This window comes from Octopus bimaculoides, chromosome 7 (assembly GCF_046866305.1).
Source record: "Octopus bimaculoides isolate indiv1 chromosome 7, ASM4686630v1, whole genome shotgun sequence".
Classification (NCBI taxonomy): Eukaryota; Metazoa; Mollusca; class Cephalopoda; order Octopoda; family Octopodidae; genus Octopus; species Octopus bimaculoides.
Genome location: NC_142934.1, coordinates 97,744,763 through 97,765,010, shown reverse-complemented (window position 1 = coordinate 97,765,010; position 20,248 = coordinate 97,744,763). Strand labels below are relative to the sequence as shown.

The window sequence follows — 20,248 nt, the reverse complement described above, 5'->3', positions numbered from 1 at the left end:
TATAGTCCAGTTGAAGATAGGCTGACTGTGAATAAAGACTGAAAATAGTAGATGTACTGAGGTAGTTATCTTTCTTAACACCAGTGGTGCTTTTCCCAGGCACGAACCCAAACTGCATCTCATCTAAATTGATTCGCTCCCTAATTAGTTGGGCTATGACCCTCTCCGTGACTTTCATTACCTCATCTAACAGCTTGATACCTCTGTAATTATTTGTATCTAAAGCGTCACCTTTACCTTTGTAGCAGTTGACTATGGTGCTGCTACACCAGTCATTGGGTATGACTCCTTCGTGTATCACCTGGTTAACAATACAGGTGACTAGGCTATAGCCAACATTGCCAGATATTTTGAGCATCTCTGCAGTGATTCCTGATGGGCCGGGGGGCCTTCCCTGTCTTCATACTCTTAATTGCTGTATCTACCATGGAACTGTCAACTCGGATAGCTGGTCCCTCTGTTGGGTCGACATTCGGCAGACTCTCTTTCTCCCAGTCATTCTCTTTATTGAGCAATCTTTTGTAGTGGCGTCTCCAAACCTCTTTCTTTGCAGCCTCATTTAGTGCAAGTGTACCATCATCCATGCGAACACATTTCTCTCTCACAACATCACGATTCTCTCTTCACACACTGTCTTGCAACACGAAATACCTCGAGTCTTTCGTCCTCACGGCGCAGAATATTGGCAAACTTTTTCTTATCTGCTTCCCCTCTGGCTAAATAAACCTGTCGCCTAGCTTCCCTTCTGGCAGTCTGATACAATTCCCTGCTACCACCGTTCATTCAGTCTTTCCAAGCCTGTTTCTTTTGTCTAATAGCCCTATCAACAACATTGTTCCACCACCACATTATTTTCGGTCGAGAGGGGACTTTGCAACATCCACAGATCTAGTCAGTGGCCCTCAGCAGGTTGTCCCATAGAAACGTCCAGTTGTCTTCTACATTGAGTGAAGCTACATCCTCCTCTCTTTCATCAAAGGCTTCGAGTAATAAGTCTCTAAATCTCTGTCCATTCGCAGGATCTTTGAGCTTCCAGACCCTTCTCCTCCAAGCTGGTCGTCTTCTGGGCAACCACTTAGCCCTGATCCTGAAGTCACTAACTACTAGTCTATGTTGTGGGGTAGCATGGAAAGCGGACGTTAAACGATATATATATATATATATATATATATATATATATACATAAATATATATATATACATATTTGTTTTGCAAGATTTTTTATGTGAAATCGTGTGTTGAAACAGATGTTGTTGTACTTGGGGATGGTCATATTGCCAGTTTAGCCAATAAAAACACACGCACTGTATATTTGGTGTTAATTTTTTTTTTTTTTTTTTTTTTTTTTCAGCTTTATATTACATTAATCTTAATCTTAATCTTATTTCGGCCAGAGTTCTTTCGTCACACTTCTGTGACCTCATCAGTGGTCCTTTGTTTCCTTCTTTCTTATGTGTGTCTCACCTTGCTAACTATCAGCCATTTTGACAAAATGGCTGATAGTTAGCAAGGTGAGACACACATAAGAAAGAAGGAAACAAAGGACCACTGATGAGGTCACAGAAGTGTGACGAAAGAACTCTGGCCGAAATAAGATTAAGATTAAGATTAATGTAATATAAAGCTGAAAAAAAAAAAAAAAAAAAAAAAAATTAACACCAAATATACAGTGTGTGTGTTTTTATTGGCTAAACTGGCAATATGACCATCCCCAAGTACAACAATATATATATATACATACATATATATATACACATATACATACATACATCATCATCATCATCGTTTAACGTCCGCTTTCCATGCTAGCATGGGTTGGACGATTTGACTGAGGACTGGTGAAACCAGATGGCTACACCAGGCTCCAATCTGATTTGGCAGAGTTTCTACAGCTGGATGCCCTTCCTAACGCCAACCACCCAGAGAGTGTAGTGGATGCTTTTACGTGCCACCGGCATGAAGGCCGGTCAGGCGGTACTGGCAATGGCCACACTCGAAATGGTGTATTTTATGTGATACCCGCACAAGAGCTAGTCCAGGGGCACTGGCAATGATCTCGCTCGAAAATCCTTACACATGTCACGGGCACAAGTGCCAGAAAGGCGACGCTGGGCACAGGTGCTATCCCGATTTCGCTTTCGCTTGCCCCAATAAGTCCTCGCAAGCTGAGTTTCGTGTCCAATGAAGGAGACGATGTTGGCATGGGTGCTAGTCGTCGAATTTAGTTTGATTTCGATTTCACTTGCCTCAACAAGTCTTCGCAAGCGGAGTTTAGTGTCCAATGTAGGAAAGGTACGCATAAGTGGGCTGCCTACACCCCTGGCAGCGGCCTTGGATTTAGGTCTCACTTGGCTTGCCGAGTGTTCTCACGGACAGCATATTTCCAAAGGTCTCGGTCAGAAGTCAATGCCTCGGTGAGGCCCAATGTTTGAAGGTCTTGCCTCACCACCTCAGCCCAGGTCTTCCTGGGCCTACCTCTTCCACAGGTTCCCTCAACTGTTAGGGTGTGGCACTTTTTCACGCAGCTATCCTCATCCATTCTCACCACATGTTCATACCAGCGCAATCGTCTCTCTTGCACACCACAACTGATGCTTCTTATGTTCAGCTTTTCTCTCAAGATACTTACACTCTGTCGGGTGTGCACACTGACATTACTCATCCATCGGAGCATACTGGCTTCATTCCTTGCGAGTTTACACATGTCCTCAACAGTCACAGCCCATGTTTCACTGCCATGTAACATGGCTGTTCGTACACATGCGTCATACAGTCTGCCTTTTACTCTGAGTGAGAGTCCCTTTGTCACCAGCAGAGGTAAGAGCTCTCTGAACTTTGCCCAGGCTATTCTTATTCTAGCAGCTACACTTTCAGCGCACCCACCCCCACTACTAACTTGGTCACCCAGATAGCGGAAGCTATCAACTACCTCTAGTTTTTCTCCCTGGAATGAGACAGAAGTTGTTTCCTGTTTATTTACAGTGTTTATTGCACCTGAACATCTACCACATACAAAAACTAACTTCCTAGTTAACCTGCCTTTGATATTGCTGCATCTCTTAAGTGTGGACACAATGCCCGGTCTGGTAATCGAAACCGCGATCCTATGACCGCGAGTCCGCTGCCCTAACCAATGGGCCATTACGCCTCCACTGCATAGAAGTAGATAATAAAAACCCCTATAACAAAAACTGCGGAACCACCAGGATAAAAAAAAAAGACTTCGCTAAGAATTGAGGACCCTCAAAAAGCAGAAGAAGAACCACTTGTAGAACTGCGACACCACATGAAAAAGTTGATCGCTCTTCGTAGAGTAAAAAGACACAACAGATAAAGAAGAAAAGGGAGAAAAAGTGTGCAGCTTTCATTTGCAACCCTTTAAGCTTCAATAAGAAGATTCTTGATGACGAGAGAACTGGTAACCTCGAGTATTCAGCAGAAGTACCCACCTCTCATTGCAACACCCACCTCACGTGTACTCACAACAGAAGATTAACTTGGTCAGAACATCCTTATAAACTCAGTCCCGCAACGACCGAATCTGATATGAGCAGAGCAGTGGTTTCCTGCTATTGGAATGCAATCTGGGACTTGATCAACCTCAGCTGGGTTAGTTAGGCAAGCGGGGCTGATGTAAAAGCACTCGAAACATCACTGACAATGCATCCCTGAGTCCGCAAGGTGTATTTTAAAACTAAACTGAGGAAGAGGAATTTACACACAAGGACTTTCTGTCACTGTCAAAAAAGTTTAGTCGAACAAATGTCAAGTATTTCCTACCGAGGAATCGAAACTAAAGCGCCAATTTTTAATTGAATAGAAATTTATCTCGTGGCCATGAGATCCCGCCAAAATGTCAAATGATAAAAACCGTAAATAAAGATCAAGTCTGTAAAGATAATGAAAATAATTTTCACAGAAAAGGTATTTATTACTTCATAATTGCTATTTTTCTTTAAAGAGTAAAGATAGTCAAGCGCAATGCGGATCAGTTCAATATCGTGTGAAGTTGCAATAACACCATGCGTAATATTTTTCTCAAAGGGATTAGCGGTGTAAACAAAATGAAATATTAATGAATTTGTCTTACTTTCTAACTGTCTCGCTAATCTTAAAATGGAAAAACAATCCCCGCACATAGAACATATACATATATATGCCTGTGTGAATTATATAATCACTAAAAGTGACTTTCTGAAAGAGAAAGTGTCCGACAAACAACACAACTTACCGGTTTGATTTTCATAACATCCGGTGACTCTGTATGCAATCAAAATTATTTCCCTTACATCTACGTGTCGTCAAGGAGGCGCAATGGCCCAGTGGTTAGAGCAGGTTTCGATTCCCAGACCGGGCGTTGTGAGTGTTTATTGAGCGAAAACACCTAAAGCTCCACGAGGCTCCCACCAGGGGATGGTGGTGAGCCCTGCTGTCCTCTTTCACCACAACTTTCTCTCACTCTTACTCCCTATTTCTGTTCTACCTGTAATTCAAAGGGTCAGCCTTGTCACACTGTGTCACGCTGAATATCCCCGAGAACTACGTTAAGGGTACACGTGTCTGTGGAGTGCTTAGCCACTTGCACGTTAATTTCACGAGCAGGCTGTTCCGTTGATCGGATCAACTGGAACCCTCGACGACGTAAGCGACGGAGTGCCAACAACGTGTTGTCAAACTTTATCGCTGAAATGTGTTTGTAGGGGTGGGGGTGCGCGCATGCAGACGTGGCTTTTGGGTTTAAAAGTACACGTACGTCTCGGGTTGGAATAAGGGAATCGGAAATTGTTTAGTGGTAACTATGAAAATTTAAAATTTTCTAGGTTGTCTCCCTTGATTTTTTTAAAAACCCAGTTATTTACACTTGGATCACAAAATAAGGAGGCAGTGTGTTGGAATAAGCGGGTGGGCTGGACATTTGCTTAAATTCATATAAGCGGGTGGATTGGAATAAACGGGGGTGGGTGAGAATCAGTAACTGTATAATATATGTACAAAAAGTAGGAAAAAAATGCATCTTAAAGCGCATATAACGACAAAACGAGGTAAAAGAAATTAACAAGAGGCAAGTGAAATTAGCGCATACGTGTGCTTCAAACGTTCACTTTACTTAAGATATACATTTGGATATCTTAACTAAGTGGTAATGACGGGATATCGATCTTATTTGTCATTGTGTGTGTATATCTATTATTATTATTATTATTATTATTGAGTGAGAGAGCAGTGCATGCCATCAAAGTGACACTGGGGTAAAATATACGAAGCCCATTATACCCATCATGACTACCCGTCTGATAAGGGTACACCAGGCACATGCATCACAACCATATGTGTGCGACATAGTGATCTCATATCAAGATTAACAGCGCATGACCTTGGAGGTGGGACCCAATTAGAATTTTCTTCAGGTCGAGTAACCCATCTGCTCAAAAGGTCCCTGAATAAGGTTTGCTTAAGGATGTTGAACGAAACACCCATGTTTCCAGAGGTAAATTATTCAAACCCCAAAGAATTCCTCTCAACACATGACTATGATGCTCCCCCACTACTTCTGCTCATGATCAGAGATGCACATATCGTCAGCCACCAAGGGACATGCTCAATTGGTTAAGGTCAAACAACTGACAAGAAAATCTGTGGTATTGAGCAGAATATTTGCTGTAGCCCATCTTTTATGCCAAGACAAAACAATGTACACGATAACACTTCCAATCAGTTAAGATGAGAAGCCATGAAAGCCACTGTCTGGTACTGCATCAGGGCATGGTACTGCATCAGGGCATTGGTACTGCATCAGGGCATTTATGGTTATTATTATTATTATTATTATTATTATTATTATTATTATTATTATTATTATTATTATTATTATTATCATTGCCTTTGCACAGCTTATAATGCTGGAGATGTACTACGGTGTCAGCTGTTCACTATCAGTGAACTAAGGTAACACCCCTTATTTTTCGAGCACCTTCCGGAGTATTCGAGCGGTTCCAAGCAGTGCTGTTCTCTGCAAGTGCTCCACCCTTATTGCAGTCCCTATTTGTTCCATGTACTTCTCAAGATTTTTACTACTATCACCGTTTTCATCGATCACAACTGCTTAACCTCCCAAGCTAACCTGTCGTATCTATCGACTTTTCTTTCTTCTTTATCGCATACTTTGTTGTCAGCTGGGCATACTATATCTATGATCCAGCATAGTTTGTTTTCTTTCTCAATTAACACTATGTCTGGCTTCCTATTCTCTATCTCATGGTCGCACTGAATCATAAAATCCCACAGGATCTTTGCATTATCATTTTCGATGATGCTTTCGGGTTTGTGGTTGTACCAATTTTTTGCTCTTTCAAGTCCATACTTGTTGCAACGTATCCAATGGACAAGCCTTGCTATATTGTCGTGGCGTCTCTTATATTCCTTCTAGGCTAGTAGCGTACATTGACTGGTAATATGCCATACGGTTTCACCATTTTGTCCACAAATTCTGCACTTATCACTTTCTGATGTGTTGTCTATTCTGTATTTTATGTAATTTGTTCTTAGTGCTTGCTCTTAGGCAGCACAGATTAGAGCCTCCGTTTCCGGTTTTAAATCAGTTTTAGTTATCCACAGCCATCTTTTTTCTCTGTCTGTCTTATCTTCAACATCCCTATGAAATTATCCATGCATTCTTTTCTTTACCCACCTATTTTCAGTTTCATTCGTTTTCAGTTGCTTGTACAGTGCTTTATCTTTGCAATCTTTCATCCTACACAAGCCTGACCTTCTTACTTCTAATAATAACGATTCTGTGGCATTTTTTACATACCATGTTCTAATGCTGTGTTCGCATCCAATAAATCCTCTTCTCCGTCTTTTTCTTGGTACATACAGTCTGTCTGTGACACTTTTGGGTTGGAGTATCCCATATCTCGTTAGCAACTTCTTTGTCTTTCTGTCTAAGCTGTTTAGTTCGTCTACTGTCCATGCGATTACCCCTGCTCCATATCTAAGGAGTGAAACCGCCCAGGTGTTGATAGCTTCGATCTTATTCCGTCTGTTTAATTTCGACTTAAAGATCAGTCTCAGTCTGCACAAGTGCTCCACCTTAAATTTTTCTGTCATTTCTTTCTCCATCAATTTAGCCATTTCCAAAATCCTCAAGTACTTATAGCCCGTCTCTTCTATCTGCTTCATAACCTCCACCGACGTTATCGTTAGCCCGTCCATACATTTGATTTTACCTTTTCAAGACTAACACACCACACTTTCTCAGTCCGAACTCCATTCTGATATCAGTACTGAAAGTATACACCGTATCAACGAGGGAACTGACTTGGGCTTCATCATTACCATAAAGTTTAACGTTACCTATGAATTACAAATGGTTGACTTTTTGTTGACGGCCATTTGAATACATACCCAGTTTTTGCTTTCCTCAGAATCAGTGTTAGTGGTATCAAGCACAGTACAAAGATCAGTGGGGACAGGCAGTCCCCCTGGAAGATGACCCCCTGATTTCTACTGTCCCTAAACTTCTTCCGTATGCTGTCAGGTCCGTCCTTCAATTCGCCATATTTTTTCCAAGCAATCGCTCAACATTTGATGCAATACCAAATAGGTTCATACATTCCATAATCAAACAATGTAGAATCATATAGTATGCCTTACGATAATCGATCCATGACATGGCTAAGTTATGGGGATGTTATGTGTGCGTGCGTGAGTGTGTGTGTACGTGAGTGTGTGTGTGTGTCTCTGTCTGAGTATGTTTGTGTTGTTATAATTGTCCTGGTGGTGTGTGTGTGTATGTGTGTGATTGGCATTTGTCAGGGTGTTGTGTATGCACATGTGTTTGTTCGCGTGTGTGTATGTGTGCGTCTGTATGTGTGCGTGTCTGTTTGTGTGTGTACGTGAGTGTGTGTGTGTGTCTGTCTCAGTATGTTTGTGTTGTTTTAATTGTCTTTGGGTGTGTGTGTGTGTGAGCGTGCATATGTATGTGTGCGTCTGTGTGTGTGTGCGTGTGTTTGTATGTTGTGTTAGTGGGGATGTTATGTGTGTGTATCTCTGTCTGAGTATGTTTGTATTGTTTGAATTGTCCTTGTGATGTGTGTGTGTGTGTGTGAGTAACCATATGTGTGTGAGGGTGCATATGCATGTGTGAGTGTGTATGTGTGTGTTGCATTTATCAGGGGTTCTGCGTGTGTCCGTGTGTTGGGTTTATCCGGGTGGTGTATATGTGTGTGTATGTTGGTACAGAGTATGCGTTTGTGTGTGTGTGTGTGTGTAGTTTCCGGGTGCGTGTGTGCACATGTGTGTATGTCATATATTTGTGAGTGATTAGTTTTGTTTCTATTGTTAGTGCAGTGTGTGTGTATACGTGTGGGTGTGTTTATGTGAGTGCGTCTATATAGCTTGTATTTGTCGGGGAGGTGTGTCATTGTGTGAGTGCATGCTTGTGTGTATGTGTGTTTGTGAGTGTTTGTTGTGCCTGTTGGGATTGTATTGTGTATATGTGTGTGTGTTTGTGTGGGTTGTGTTGTATCTGCGTGTTTATGTGAATGTGATTTGTAATTTAATTATTTCTATTTAATCATGACTTTGCATGATTTTAATATCGCTGTTCGAAACGATCGTCTGCACGAATTAAAATTTTCTTAAATTTAAAAATCTTCTCTTCTTCATTTTTAACAAATTTGTTGAGTTTTATGGGATTCCTTTCCTTAAATTCACATAACACACCATATATATATATATATATATATATATTTAGATTCAAAATTGAATGTGGCACTTAAGTTTAGGTACCAGAATATAGTATGGTATTATCCAAACAATTCCAAAAACAAGGTGATCAAAAATCAAAAGCAACACGGATTTTTAAGGTTATTGCAGTACGCACAGTTTCATGCTACTCAATTTATTTAAGTAATGTGAGCATTACATTAAATGTAAAATGCAAAGCAATCTTCAGCTGCACAAGGATACAGAAAATTTACTGAAAATTTCATTTCAGCAGAATGGACATATTACTGTTGTGACAACATTTAAACAATCTAATTGGAAAAGAAGAATACAAAAAAAAAACATCTTGACATAGCCAAGGCTAACAGGCTAGTAATTAATTCTCGCATTACTTAAATAAATGGAGTAGCATGAAACGTGCGTACTGCAATAACCTTAAAAATCCGTGTTGCTTTTTTTGATTATATATATATATATATATATATATATATATATATATATATATATATATATATATATATATATATATATATATATATATATATATATATATAAAGTCATAAATGATCCTAAGAGCAGAAACAACTTTTCCAGCAGCTACGGTAATAGCAGGAATAGCAGCAACGCTATCGCTATTATTAATGATAGCAACGGCAGCAATTACAGCAGCAGCACTATCGCTAATGATAACACTAAGAATGATAACAATAATAACAACGACAACAACCACCACTATAGTGCCGACAACAGCTGCAACAACGGCGATGGTTATAGCAGCACTAACGGAGACACCAAAAACGACAACAATAGCACCAACACTAACTCTGCTTCTGATGATATCCTCTGCGCCAGTATTAACGACGCCAACATCAGCAATACCAGCACCAACGACAACAGAAGCAGCAACGACAACAGCAGTATTCGAAAATGCATCGGATGTTCCGGAAGCACCTTCAAGCAGCACCTCTCCAACCACAAATCCTCATTTAGGATCTCGGAGAGACGGTATGCCACGAGCTTGGCCAGCCACATGTGGGGTCTAAAGGACGAAGGGACTCCACATGTAATCACATGGAAGAGCCTAGAAAAACCGGGTTCCTGCATCAACGGGAGCAAACGTAGCAGGTTGTGCATAGCGGAACGAGTGGGAATATTAAAGAACTCCCTCGACCGGGGAAACATCGTAAATTCGGACCCTGTTTACACTTCAGGCGATTCCTGCTGAAAACCTGAGGCCTGCAAGCTGATGGTGTATTCTGGGGGAGTAGTCTAAGAGCAACAATCTCTTGTGTTCGGCCTTTATAGTTTGTGTGCTCAAAAGTTAGCTACAAGAATTTTTTTTGCCCTATTTTCAAGAGATGTTGCGGGCCACTGGCCATTAGGGTCCGCTGAGACGAATGTGTAACAGATTATGCATATGTTGCAAGGCGAAGATGATGGTGATAACACCAGGAAAGAAAGACAGTGGCCGAAGTTGTAGATAACATATTTATTTTTCCATTACATATAATAAAAGCCAAACCAGGAAGGGCAGGCGTGTATAAAAACAGTCGGAAAGCATTCGGGGTAACGAGAGCTTTATTTTCTTGTAAATGGGTAGATAGCGTTGGATTTACATATTCCCATATTCCTTGTCGTTCTAGCAGCAGCAACTAAATGGTGCAAGTGATGTTGTTGAAACGAAAATGAGTGAGAAAGTAAGAGAGGGGTGGACAAGGCAACTGTATCGCTAGCTGTCCTTCTATGACGTTCTGTTGAGACGGTATTTCGCGGCGGTCGGCTTGCTCTCTATCGGTCGCTCTCACCTACTGCCTTTTCTTTACAAAATGTTGGTATTTATAATTGAGCAGACTAGCTAGGAAAATGGATATACCATTATAACAAGGGCTAAATTAATGTAGGTCAAACTTTCGATGGTATAGCAAGATCCTGGGCCAAACGGAAAACGCATTAATCAGCGTTCCCTTTTGACAGGACAATGGGAGAATTTCCAGATTCGGTTTCGAATCTCAGGCAGGTAGGGTCAAACGAGATCCTCAATATGTATAGTTGAGAGTTTTATGGACGCGAAATCCTGGGTAATCCTATGAACCGGACATAGCTATCTTTCTCTTAACACACACACACATACACATACACACATACGCGCGCGCACATACACACACACGAGCGCACTCATATACAGGTACACAACCCTTTATCCGGAAACCTTGGAAACAGTTGTGTTTTGAATTTCGGATTTTCTCGGATTTCAGAACAAAAGCCAGCTGCCCCAGATTGTAAACTAGACATCAAAACAGATGTCCTACTAGGGTAGCAAAAGCACATGTATACGTACTCACAATCAGCGGGTAAAATAAAATTACAAATATCATTACAGTTTATTTATAGAGTGATATACTGCTAAATGAAACAATGAGATAATTAAGATCACAAATAACAAAATACATATAGTGGGATAATTTAAAACGAAAATACACGATCCACGAGTACAGGTATAAACATTATCATAATATTTCTGTAGAGAGACGCATAAGAATTCACACTAATTTGAATAAAGAAAGACTACAAATGTTAGTACACTTTATTTATATGCTAGAACCATAAATTGATTTAAACTAGGCTAAATATGTAGCTGCAGTTAAGTTGTAGAACAAGGTCCATCAGTATCACCAACATCGTTATCAGGTTGCAGACAAACTTCCGACCACAGGCCAGGAACGGGATTTTCGAGTAACACTACGAGAGAGAGAGAGAGAGAGAGAGCATTTTTAAAGACTTCTTCGAGTATCGTCTGTCTCATTAGCATAGGTTCCTGTCTAAACAATGTCTCCTTGAGTAAACTCCCATAATCTGTTGCTCATTAATAAATGCACATTACTCAAGGCTAGCTATTAACTGATCACAAATTTTCACCATATCGTCTGTAGGAATTTTTTCACTTGTGTCATTATCACTACTGTCTTCATTCTTATCCGTATTTAACACCCATTTTATCAGTTTCTTCTTCATCGAATGAATGCACAATAGGTGCATCATTGTCAATGTCCGCTTCTTCTAGCTCATTTACACTTCTGCACGATAAACTTTTAGCGTAGTTACAAGTTTTGATATCATCTCATTAGTGACGTGAAATACTCCGAACACGTTATCTATAGGGTCGTTTTCATCAAACATCTTTATTGGCCAAGCTCTGTGCCAAGCATTTGTTACTGTTGATTTATCAACATCATTTCAAACATTCGCAACTGCGTAGATGACATCCTTAACAAAGAATATAACGCATCACTTGATCCAAGAATCGAACCTAGGACCAACACTATTACAATTGGGATACGCACCTTCACTTTATTTATATTTGACTACGTGTATTTCATTAAAACATTTATTGATTCCAACTTTTGGCACCAGGCTAGCAATTAGGTTAGGTTTGTTTGAATCACCGCTTCAGTATATTTCTAGCACAAAGGCCCATCAATAAAAGTTATTTAACTTTACCTTTTTGCATTGTTAGAAGCTGTCCGTCTTCATTATTTGTAATTTTACTTCTGTATTACAATGCTTCAAGCAAACTACGACACTTTTCTTATTTTTTGCTGTTATAGACACTTCTGGAAATTCATGTTCACAACAATAAGTGGATGAAAATAGCAAAACGCTCTTCGCATTTTCGCGATGTAAGTTACTACTAAATTCCATTGCTTTGATTACTTCTAAATTCCATTGTTGTTACAAACCTCGCGTATCCCAGCAACTTCTCTAGCGCACTACTTAAGGTGTTAAAAATATATATTATTACCCGTCGGTATTAATATTGTCTCTGTCGCTAATATTTGTAACTATTTGTTTTCTTGTGTAAAGTATGAGAGGAGAAATGAAATAGCCGTAACTAAATATAAATTTGTTAAGAATTAAGAAGAAAATTGGGACTCCACCCCAGAAAATATATAGTTCCCTTTTTGGAAAGGTGAAACTCGAAACGGATAATGTTACAAATAATGTCCTGTGGGCAGCGTTCGACTTTTTCTATCCAAATGGCTTTCTTTTCTACCAATATTAACACTGTATTATTAACTTTATCTGCTTCGAGTCTCACCGTTTCTAAACAAAATTATTTCACACTCTGTCGAAGTGTATAAATCCTTATGATGTAAATAACTTACAATTCTCATTTTCCTTTATTCAAGATATGATCCGGAATTTAATTTACGAAAGAAAAACAAACAAACAAAATCCTAAAAGGGGATAAAGAAAAAAACATCAGTGCAGCTCCAAGCGCTTCAATTGATCGCACACCACAAGGTTCAACGGAACCTACTGAAGCAAGTCAGCACACTCGCAACATTACCACAGGCGATGACGAGGTTAAGGCGTTGGAAAAGCCAAACACCCTCGTGAGCATCACCTAGCACCTCGATGATGCGAGCTGTCAACGATTACAAGAACTTCGAAGTTAGTGGCCCAGTCGCTCCAAACATCTCAAACATCACATTTCGGAAAAGATTCACTGTCAGGTCCCGATACTTCAGGGGTTTGTTCTGTTCGGCTACGGAAACAGTGACCCTTTCATTTACCGTGGCATCCAGGATGTGGGAGGGAGCAAAAAAAAAAAAAAAATTTTCACTGATAGGAATAAAGCTGCTAAAACGAAATGAGATATTCGTTGGATTGCCTTGGTCCAATGGTAGCACGTCGAACATGCTTATAGAAGATGTGGGTTCGTACATCACGGGCAGCCTGATAACCTGTTCTGTTCAAAGAGGGTTTTTTTTTTAACGCAATATTTATATGCTGTTATTTATAGCTTTATCTGCGGGGAATTTCAACCATGTTTCGTGGTCTGCTACCACAACAGCTCCTTTATAGGATCCAGTTAGCTGAAGACATCATCAGGAGGAACCACGTCCGGTTTCGGCCCCTACTCCTCTACCGTTTTGACGTGGCGGGGCCCCTCCTTTCGGAGGTGTCTTCAGCTCTGGTGTTGGGTGCCTGTCTTCTTTCTTCTATTCCCTGGCCTCTTCGATGCAGCATCAACGAGTGTCAGCGTCCGACTGATCGTCATGTCAAGTTCTCCTTTTTATATCTGCTGCTAGGCTCCAGCAGGCTGCCCCAGCTAGTTGTCACGTGACACTGTCTAAATTTCCCGCTGCTAGGGTCCAGTAGGCAGCACCAGCAAGTTGTCACATGACACTGTCTAAACTTCCCGCTGCTAGGATCCAGCAAGTAGCCCCAGCAAGTTGTCACATGACACTGTCTAAACTTTAACTGACAATGGAGGGCGCGAAGCCACTTCAGTGTCAGCCTGTCTCACCTAGACATGTTATGACTTTCAAGCCATATTCGGTCTTCCCGCTTCAGCCATATATAGAAGCTGGCTTTTTCGACCGCCTCCTGTATCCTCCTTATCCATTTTCTCAGTTCCGAGTTTGAAAACGCAAATCTTCTCTTGAATAGCGTTGTCATTTTTCTTTCAATGAAGCCTCTAGTCCCCACTGCCAGATGGTAGTACTCGACAGTCCATCCCTGTTCTCTGCACTCTTCGATTAGTTTTTCATATCTCTTCTCCTTTCGTTTCTCTGCATTGTCGATGTTTTCTTCCCATGGTACTGTCAGTTCTAGCAAGATTCCTATTCTCTGTTCTGTGTTCCATATGACTAAGTCTGGTCTTTTTGTTGTTTTTATAAGTGGAAAAATTGCTAGACTTCCCAAATCCGTGGCCAGCTCCCAGTATCCCTTCCATCTTTCGTCTATCTCATATATTTTATTTGGAGGCCTGATCTTATGTCCTTTTCCCTCCTTCTGGAAGTATATTTTCCTGCGCTTTTCCACTTTGGGGTACTCTCCTCTGTTGTATCCCTCGATCTTCTCCTTGAGTGCTGCACTTATGACGCCAAGGACTTGATTATGGCGCCATGTATACCTTTCCAGTGTTAGTCTGCAGCTTGACAGAGCGTGTCTCACCGTCGCTTTCTCCCCGCATCCACATTCATCGGTTGTTTTTATGTTCCATCGAACTAAGTTCGCCGGTGAGGGTAGAACGTCGAAGGTAGACTTGATCAGGAAGGCTGTTCTTGCTTGTTCCCAAGCCCAAAGTTCCTTCCATGAGATTCTGCGACTGACCACGTTTTCCTTCCATCTCAGGCACTGCCCCTGTTGACTGCATTGCACCAAATGTACATTCCGCCTTTCTTCTTCCTCCTTTCTCACTTCGTGTACCACTGCCTCTTTCATCTCTTTTACACTGCTCTTGCAAAATGGCCTGAAACTGCTCGTCCCTAGGCCGGCTCTTGCTTCTTGCGTTGCTCCAACTATATCGGCATGTTTTAGTATTCCGATCGCCCTGTTTACTGCCTCTTCCGCATTCCATTTCCTCCCTGTTCGTACCTTTGGAGGGTTTTCTCGGATGCTCTGATCTTTTGAATACCTTAGCATCATTACTGTCCTCGCCTTTCCTATATTCTTCGGTGATCGATGCTATTGGAAGTTGCAGCACGGGTTTTCCATATAGTGCAGTTGTATTGAGTGGTTTCGGCAGACCAAGCCATTTTCTGATAAACACACTGCATCTTTGTTCTATCCTTTCTACTCTACTCAAGGCTATTTCGTACATTTGCAATGGCCACATTATCCTTGGGTACAGTCCAAATTGCAGTATCCAACATTTGAATTTTCCCGGCAGTGTTGTTCTGTCAATTGCCTTCAATCCTTGTTCTACTAACTCGTGTGTCTCTTTCCCTTGCTTCTTATCATTTAATAAGTCTCTATACCATCTGCCGAGACTCTTTACTGGTTGTTCTTTCACCGTTGGTATGTCTTCACCTCCTATCCTGAATTTCACTTCTTCTTGCACTCCTTTCACGAAAGCCACGCTCCGAGATTTTTTGGCTTTGAATTTCATTCTTGCCCATCCTATTAGTTCATCCAACCGCTCTAACGTTCCCTCTGCTGCTTCTCTACTTTCCGATAGTAGAGTGATGTCGTCCATAAAAGCCCTTAATGGTGTCTTTATAGCAGCTTTCTCACAGTTTGTTGACCTTAGTAACATCTCCATGACTAGCACGAATAAGATGACTGAACTCGCGCATCCGGCTGCAATACCTACTTCTAGCCGTTGCCACTCCGTTGTGAACTCTCCTGCTGTAAATCTCATCCTCATGTTGTAGTAGGACATGAGCATTCGTTGAACATCTTTTGGAATCCAAAAGAAGTCCATCGCTGCTCTGATTACCGCGTGTGGAACAGATTCATATGCATTGGCAAGATCTAGCCAAACAATGTGCAGGTTTTTCTTCAGTTTATCTGCGTAAAGTTCCATCGTTCCTAAACAAAATTAGGCACTGTCATGGTATTAGCTGTCAGAAATGAAAGTAGAAAAATCCAAACAAGGAATGTTACTGCTGGTTTGAGTTGAAATCTGTTTCTTTGGCTACTGACTGGCCGGAGCTATCTGTCTGTCTGTCTGTCTGTCTGTCTGTCTCTCTCTCTCTCTCTCTCTCTCTCCCTCTCTCTCTCTCTCTCTCTCTCTATCTATCTATCACTCGTCCACCTTCGTTTGTTTCCGTAGAATTTATCAAATTAGAAAATGCATTTCCGTAGAATTTATCAAATTAGAAAATGCGTTTCCGTAGAATTTGAACAAATGAAATTCAGTTTAAACTTTATAAATAAATATATTTCATTTCATGTTCAGTTTAAACCTTATAAATAAATATATTTTTGCATTATTCATTGGCTACTGACAGCTAATACCATGACTGGCCGGAGCGAGCTAGTCGTGAGTAGAAAACACAAATTTAATATAAAAACATATTTCCTGAAATTGCAAATTATTTAAAATATAAAAATATAATTTTCAACAGAGAGAATTTATCAAAATAGAAAACAAATGAAGTTTGAAGTTTAAAAATAATAGGATCGACCACTCACGACTAGCGAGCTCGGACGCGCGAACTTTCGAGTAATAGATAGAGAGAGAGAGAGAGAGACAGACAGACAGACAGACAGACATATAGCTCGCTCCGGCCAGTCATGGTATTAGCTGTCAGTAGCCAAAGAATCGACAGGCCAGCAACAGGCATGCAGGCAGACAGGCAGACAGACAGATACTTCACTAGCAGTGAGCACTTTCACTTCTGACAGCTAATAGCATGACAGTGCCGCTCCGGCCAGTCAGTAGCCAAAGAAACAGATTTCAACTCAAACCAGCAGTAACATTCCTTGCTTAGATTTTTCTAAACGAGAGAGGAGTAGAAAAATATGCTACAGAAAATGTTCAAGAGGTGTGACATGAATCAAGTTTAAGAATGTGTTCCCCCTGTAAGGCGGCGGGCTGGCCGAATCGTTAGCACGGCGGGTAAAATGTGTAACGGCATTCCGTCCGTTTTGTGTTCAAATTCCGCCGAGGTCGACTTTACCTTTAATCTTTTCGGGGTCAATAAAATAAGTATCAGTTGAGCGCTGGGGTCAATGTAATTGACTTATCTGCCTTGTGCTTATAGTAGAAAAGGTAGAAAAAACATCAAATATCTTTATGTCCGCCAATAAATATTATATTTAAATATTCGTGGGCTTTCTCCACATATTATTCACACAACCAACGAAATATATCTTCATTTGCCAGTTCAAGCATGCAACCAGTGGTTCCCAACCGATTTTTGGTCATGCCCTACCGAATCATTTCCAGAATCTTGACGTCCCCTTGTGATATTTAATTTTTGTTATTCAAAATTTGGTTAATGTTTACAATATTACCCAGAAACAAAATAAAATTTTAAAAATAGTACAACGGATGTAAAAAAAAACATGCGCGGAAAGCAACGGGAGTGGGGGACTTCGGAAAATTCACAAGATCCGAGTTTTTCCCTCATAACTTTTAGGAAAACACATTTCAAACGGCATAGATTACAAAAAAATTTGTGGGAAAACTTTTCCGAGGGAGTGGGGAGAGGACTTCGGAAAATTCACAAGATCCGAGTTTTTCGCCCATAACTTGGTGACCGTTTATTGTGGATAGCGGGTATAAATCCAAATTCTAAATATTCCTCTGAATATTAACGAACTTTTTTTACTTGCACTACTCATTTTATGTATTTTTGAATCAAACACGAAGAGATTTCAGTTCAAGCAAATTTTTTCAACTATTTCTTCAAAAAGATTTCAGTATAAACTTTCAGAAAATATGCTCAAAAAGAAACAAAAAATATTCCGTAAATCTTCTCAGCGGCAAAAGCCTTTGTATCAATGATGGAAGTTTTTTCTTACCTTTTTGCTGAATTCACAAACTGTTCACAAACTGACTGGTAGGGATAAAATGACCTGTAAATTTTCATCTCTGTTCATATATATACGTGTGTGTGTATTTGTGCGTTACCAGTACCATAAATCTCTTTCGGTCTATCTATCTATCTGTCTATCTATCTATCTGTCTATCTATCTATCTATCTATCTCGTTCTCTTCCTTCACTGACGCTACCCCTTACTTCCATTCCATTTCAGCCCATCCCACACCATTCAATTCTTTCATCCTTCATCCCCAACGCCATTTATTGTCCCTTCAACACTCTACAGCACCACGTTTTTCTTGTGTACCTAGATTTTTGTCGCCAGAGATAAATGAATCAATACTCATAGACACACCCTCACACATAAGTCTGTCTCCAGTTTATTTCTCCATAGGGAATTAAGATGGCATTGCTTTCAGTACTGACCAGTTCTATACTACATACCCGCATGCACGCACGTACACACAAACACACACACACACACACACACACACACACACACACACACACACACACACACACGCGTTTGTAATTACCTTCCCTCTTTAGTGACGTTAGAATATGATGAAAACGACCTGTTGTCTCTAAAGTGTCGAAAATTTGATACAGTTGTCCACAGAAGGGATGGATGTAAAGAATTTTTTTTAAATAGCTCATTCTCGAATTGCCCCCTTTCTCTATTGATATACTAAACATTGTGTACAAAAGGTATAATTTCAACATAGCCCTACACGTGTCTCACAAAATATTACCATGCCCCACATTGGGAGTCACGGCATGTAACCAAGGCGCCCAACAATATTGGTGATACTCGACTCAAGGAAAGGCCAGGAAAATTACATAATCGGTGACAACTGATATTCATCTCCTCGATATCTGGTGATATCCGATACAGGAAAAAACCCCCAGCAAAAACCGTAACAATAAACCCGACTCATCGATCTCAAGAAAATCAATTCGTTAAAACTGTCAATTGAGAATTATATGCATTATTATATAATTATACTCTGAATTTAGAAACTTCTTGAAGCTGTATTAACGCTGTGCGCATGCGTAGTCTCACGCATGCGTGGAATTCAACAACCAAGCGTTCCCGCTTCTATTCTGTCTCTTTCTTGCTGGCCAGCGATTGAGCATGGACGTGTTTAGCTGTCTCTCTTCATCTTTCGAACTTACGCTCGACAGCTCGCTTACATCTACATACCAACGTCCCAACAACAATGCTCACACACACAGAAGCTGTAACAACAAACAAGAGCTAAAGATGTATATATTTACCACCTGAATAAATGTTGTTTAAGTTGATAGTCTGGAGTTCAGCGTTCCGTTATATTCTTAATTTTATATAGGAAAGTCAGGTATACATCTAATGATGTATAACCCACTTTCCTATAAAGCTATCTTACTAACAAATTTTACGAAGTTGGTTTTTTTTTCCACATAGACACAAGGGCAGGGAATATGGGAAGTAGTAGATTCTGTCAATCCATTGTTTTCAAATCATTAGTACCGTAAAAACCCATATAATTTGCGCACCTGTGTAATTTACGCAGGTGATTTTCAGGATAAAAATTGTTTAAAATGCTTCGACTCATGTAAAATTCGCACCCCAAATTTTTCAGAATTGCTGATATGGCTAGGGGAAAAAGATTTTCAATTTAGTTGTATTTAGCATAATTTCACTTACTTATTATGATTAGATTTTATTAAATTTTCATTAAATAAAATAATTTCTGTTTAACAGGTATCACATTGAAAGCTATTAAATTATGTAGTGTCTGTGCTTTATTTTACATTTCTTGCCCACAGGAGATTATGTCCGATCTTTAGCATACTTCTGTATGTCTTGTTAAATCATGATCACAGGAAAAGTTGTTGATAATTCCTATCAACAAGAACAAAGCTGATAAATACGCACGGGAATTGCAAAATAAGTTTAACTGAATCTTTCTGATTTGGCGGACACCATTTGTTTTCTAACGAAACACTTTCAAACTTGGGACACTGGTAGAATGTGTCATATAAAACATCTTTTACTCTTAGTGTTGTTGAGGAAAGTTTATATTTTTGAAGTTATTTCGTGTTAAATTTGTCGTATTTCTGTAATTTCAACCAATCACTGACGTTTATTGAGGTGAAAACAATTACTGCTGTGGTTTGTCAACAACACGTTGTGACGGTGTAATGGGATCTTTTCCCTTGAATAAAATGACTGCTGAGATCCTTCTGATTTGGCGGAC

General features: G+C 40.2%; 1 protein-coding gene and 1 long non-coding RNA gene across 3 annotated transcripts in view; one reads left to right on the top strand and one right to left on the bottom strand.

Moving 5' to 3' along the window:
- The window catches only part of LOC106868843 (S1 RNA-binding domain-containing protein 1), a 199,390-nt gene extending 194,762 nt beyond the window's left edge, over positions 1-4,628 (bottom strand). The window contains exon 1 of one of the 2 annotated variants that reach the window (XM_014914279.3): positions 4,232-4,628. Coding sequence is in view for 1 of the 2 variants with exons in the window: in XM_014914277.3 (XP_014769763.1) it covers positions 4,091-4,152 (62 nt within the window). In the remaining variant the exon portion in view is untranslated. Of the gene's footprint in view, positions 1-4,090 lie in introns of both variants that reach the window. The other variant, XM_014914277.3, reaches the window with a different exon arrangement.
- LOC149134819 (uncharacterized) lies at positions 1,767-19,315 on the top strand. The gene is made up of 3 exons (XR_016242707.1): positions 1,767-3,924; positions 12,333-12,404; positions 12,915-19,315. It is a non-coding gene; the product is annotated as an uncharacterized LOC149134819 (long non-coding RNA).
- The last annotated feature ends 933 nt before the right edge of the window (positions 19,316-20,248 follow it).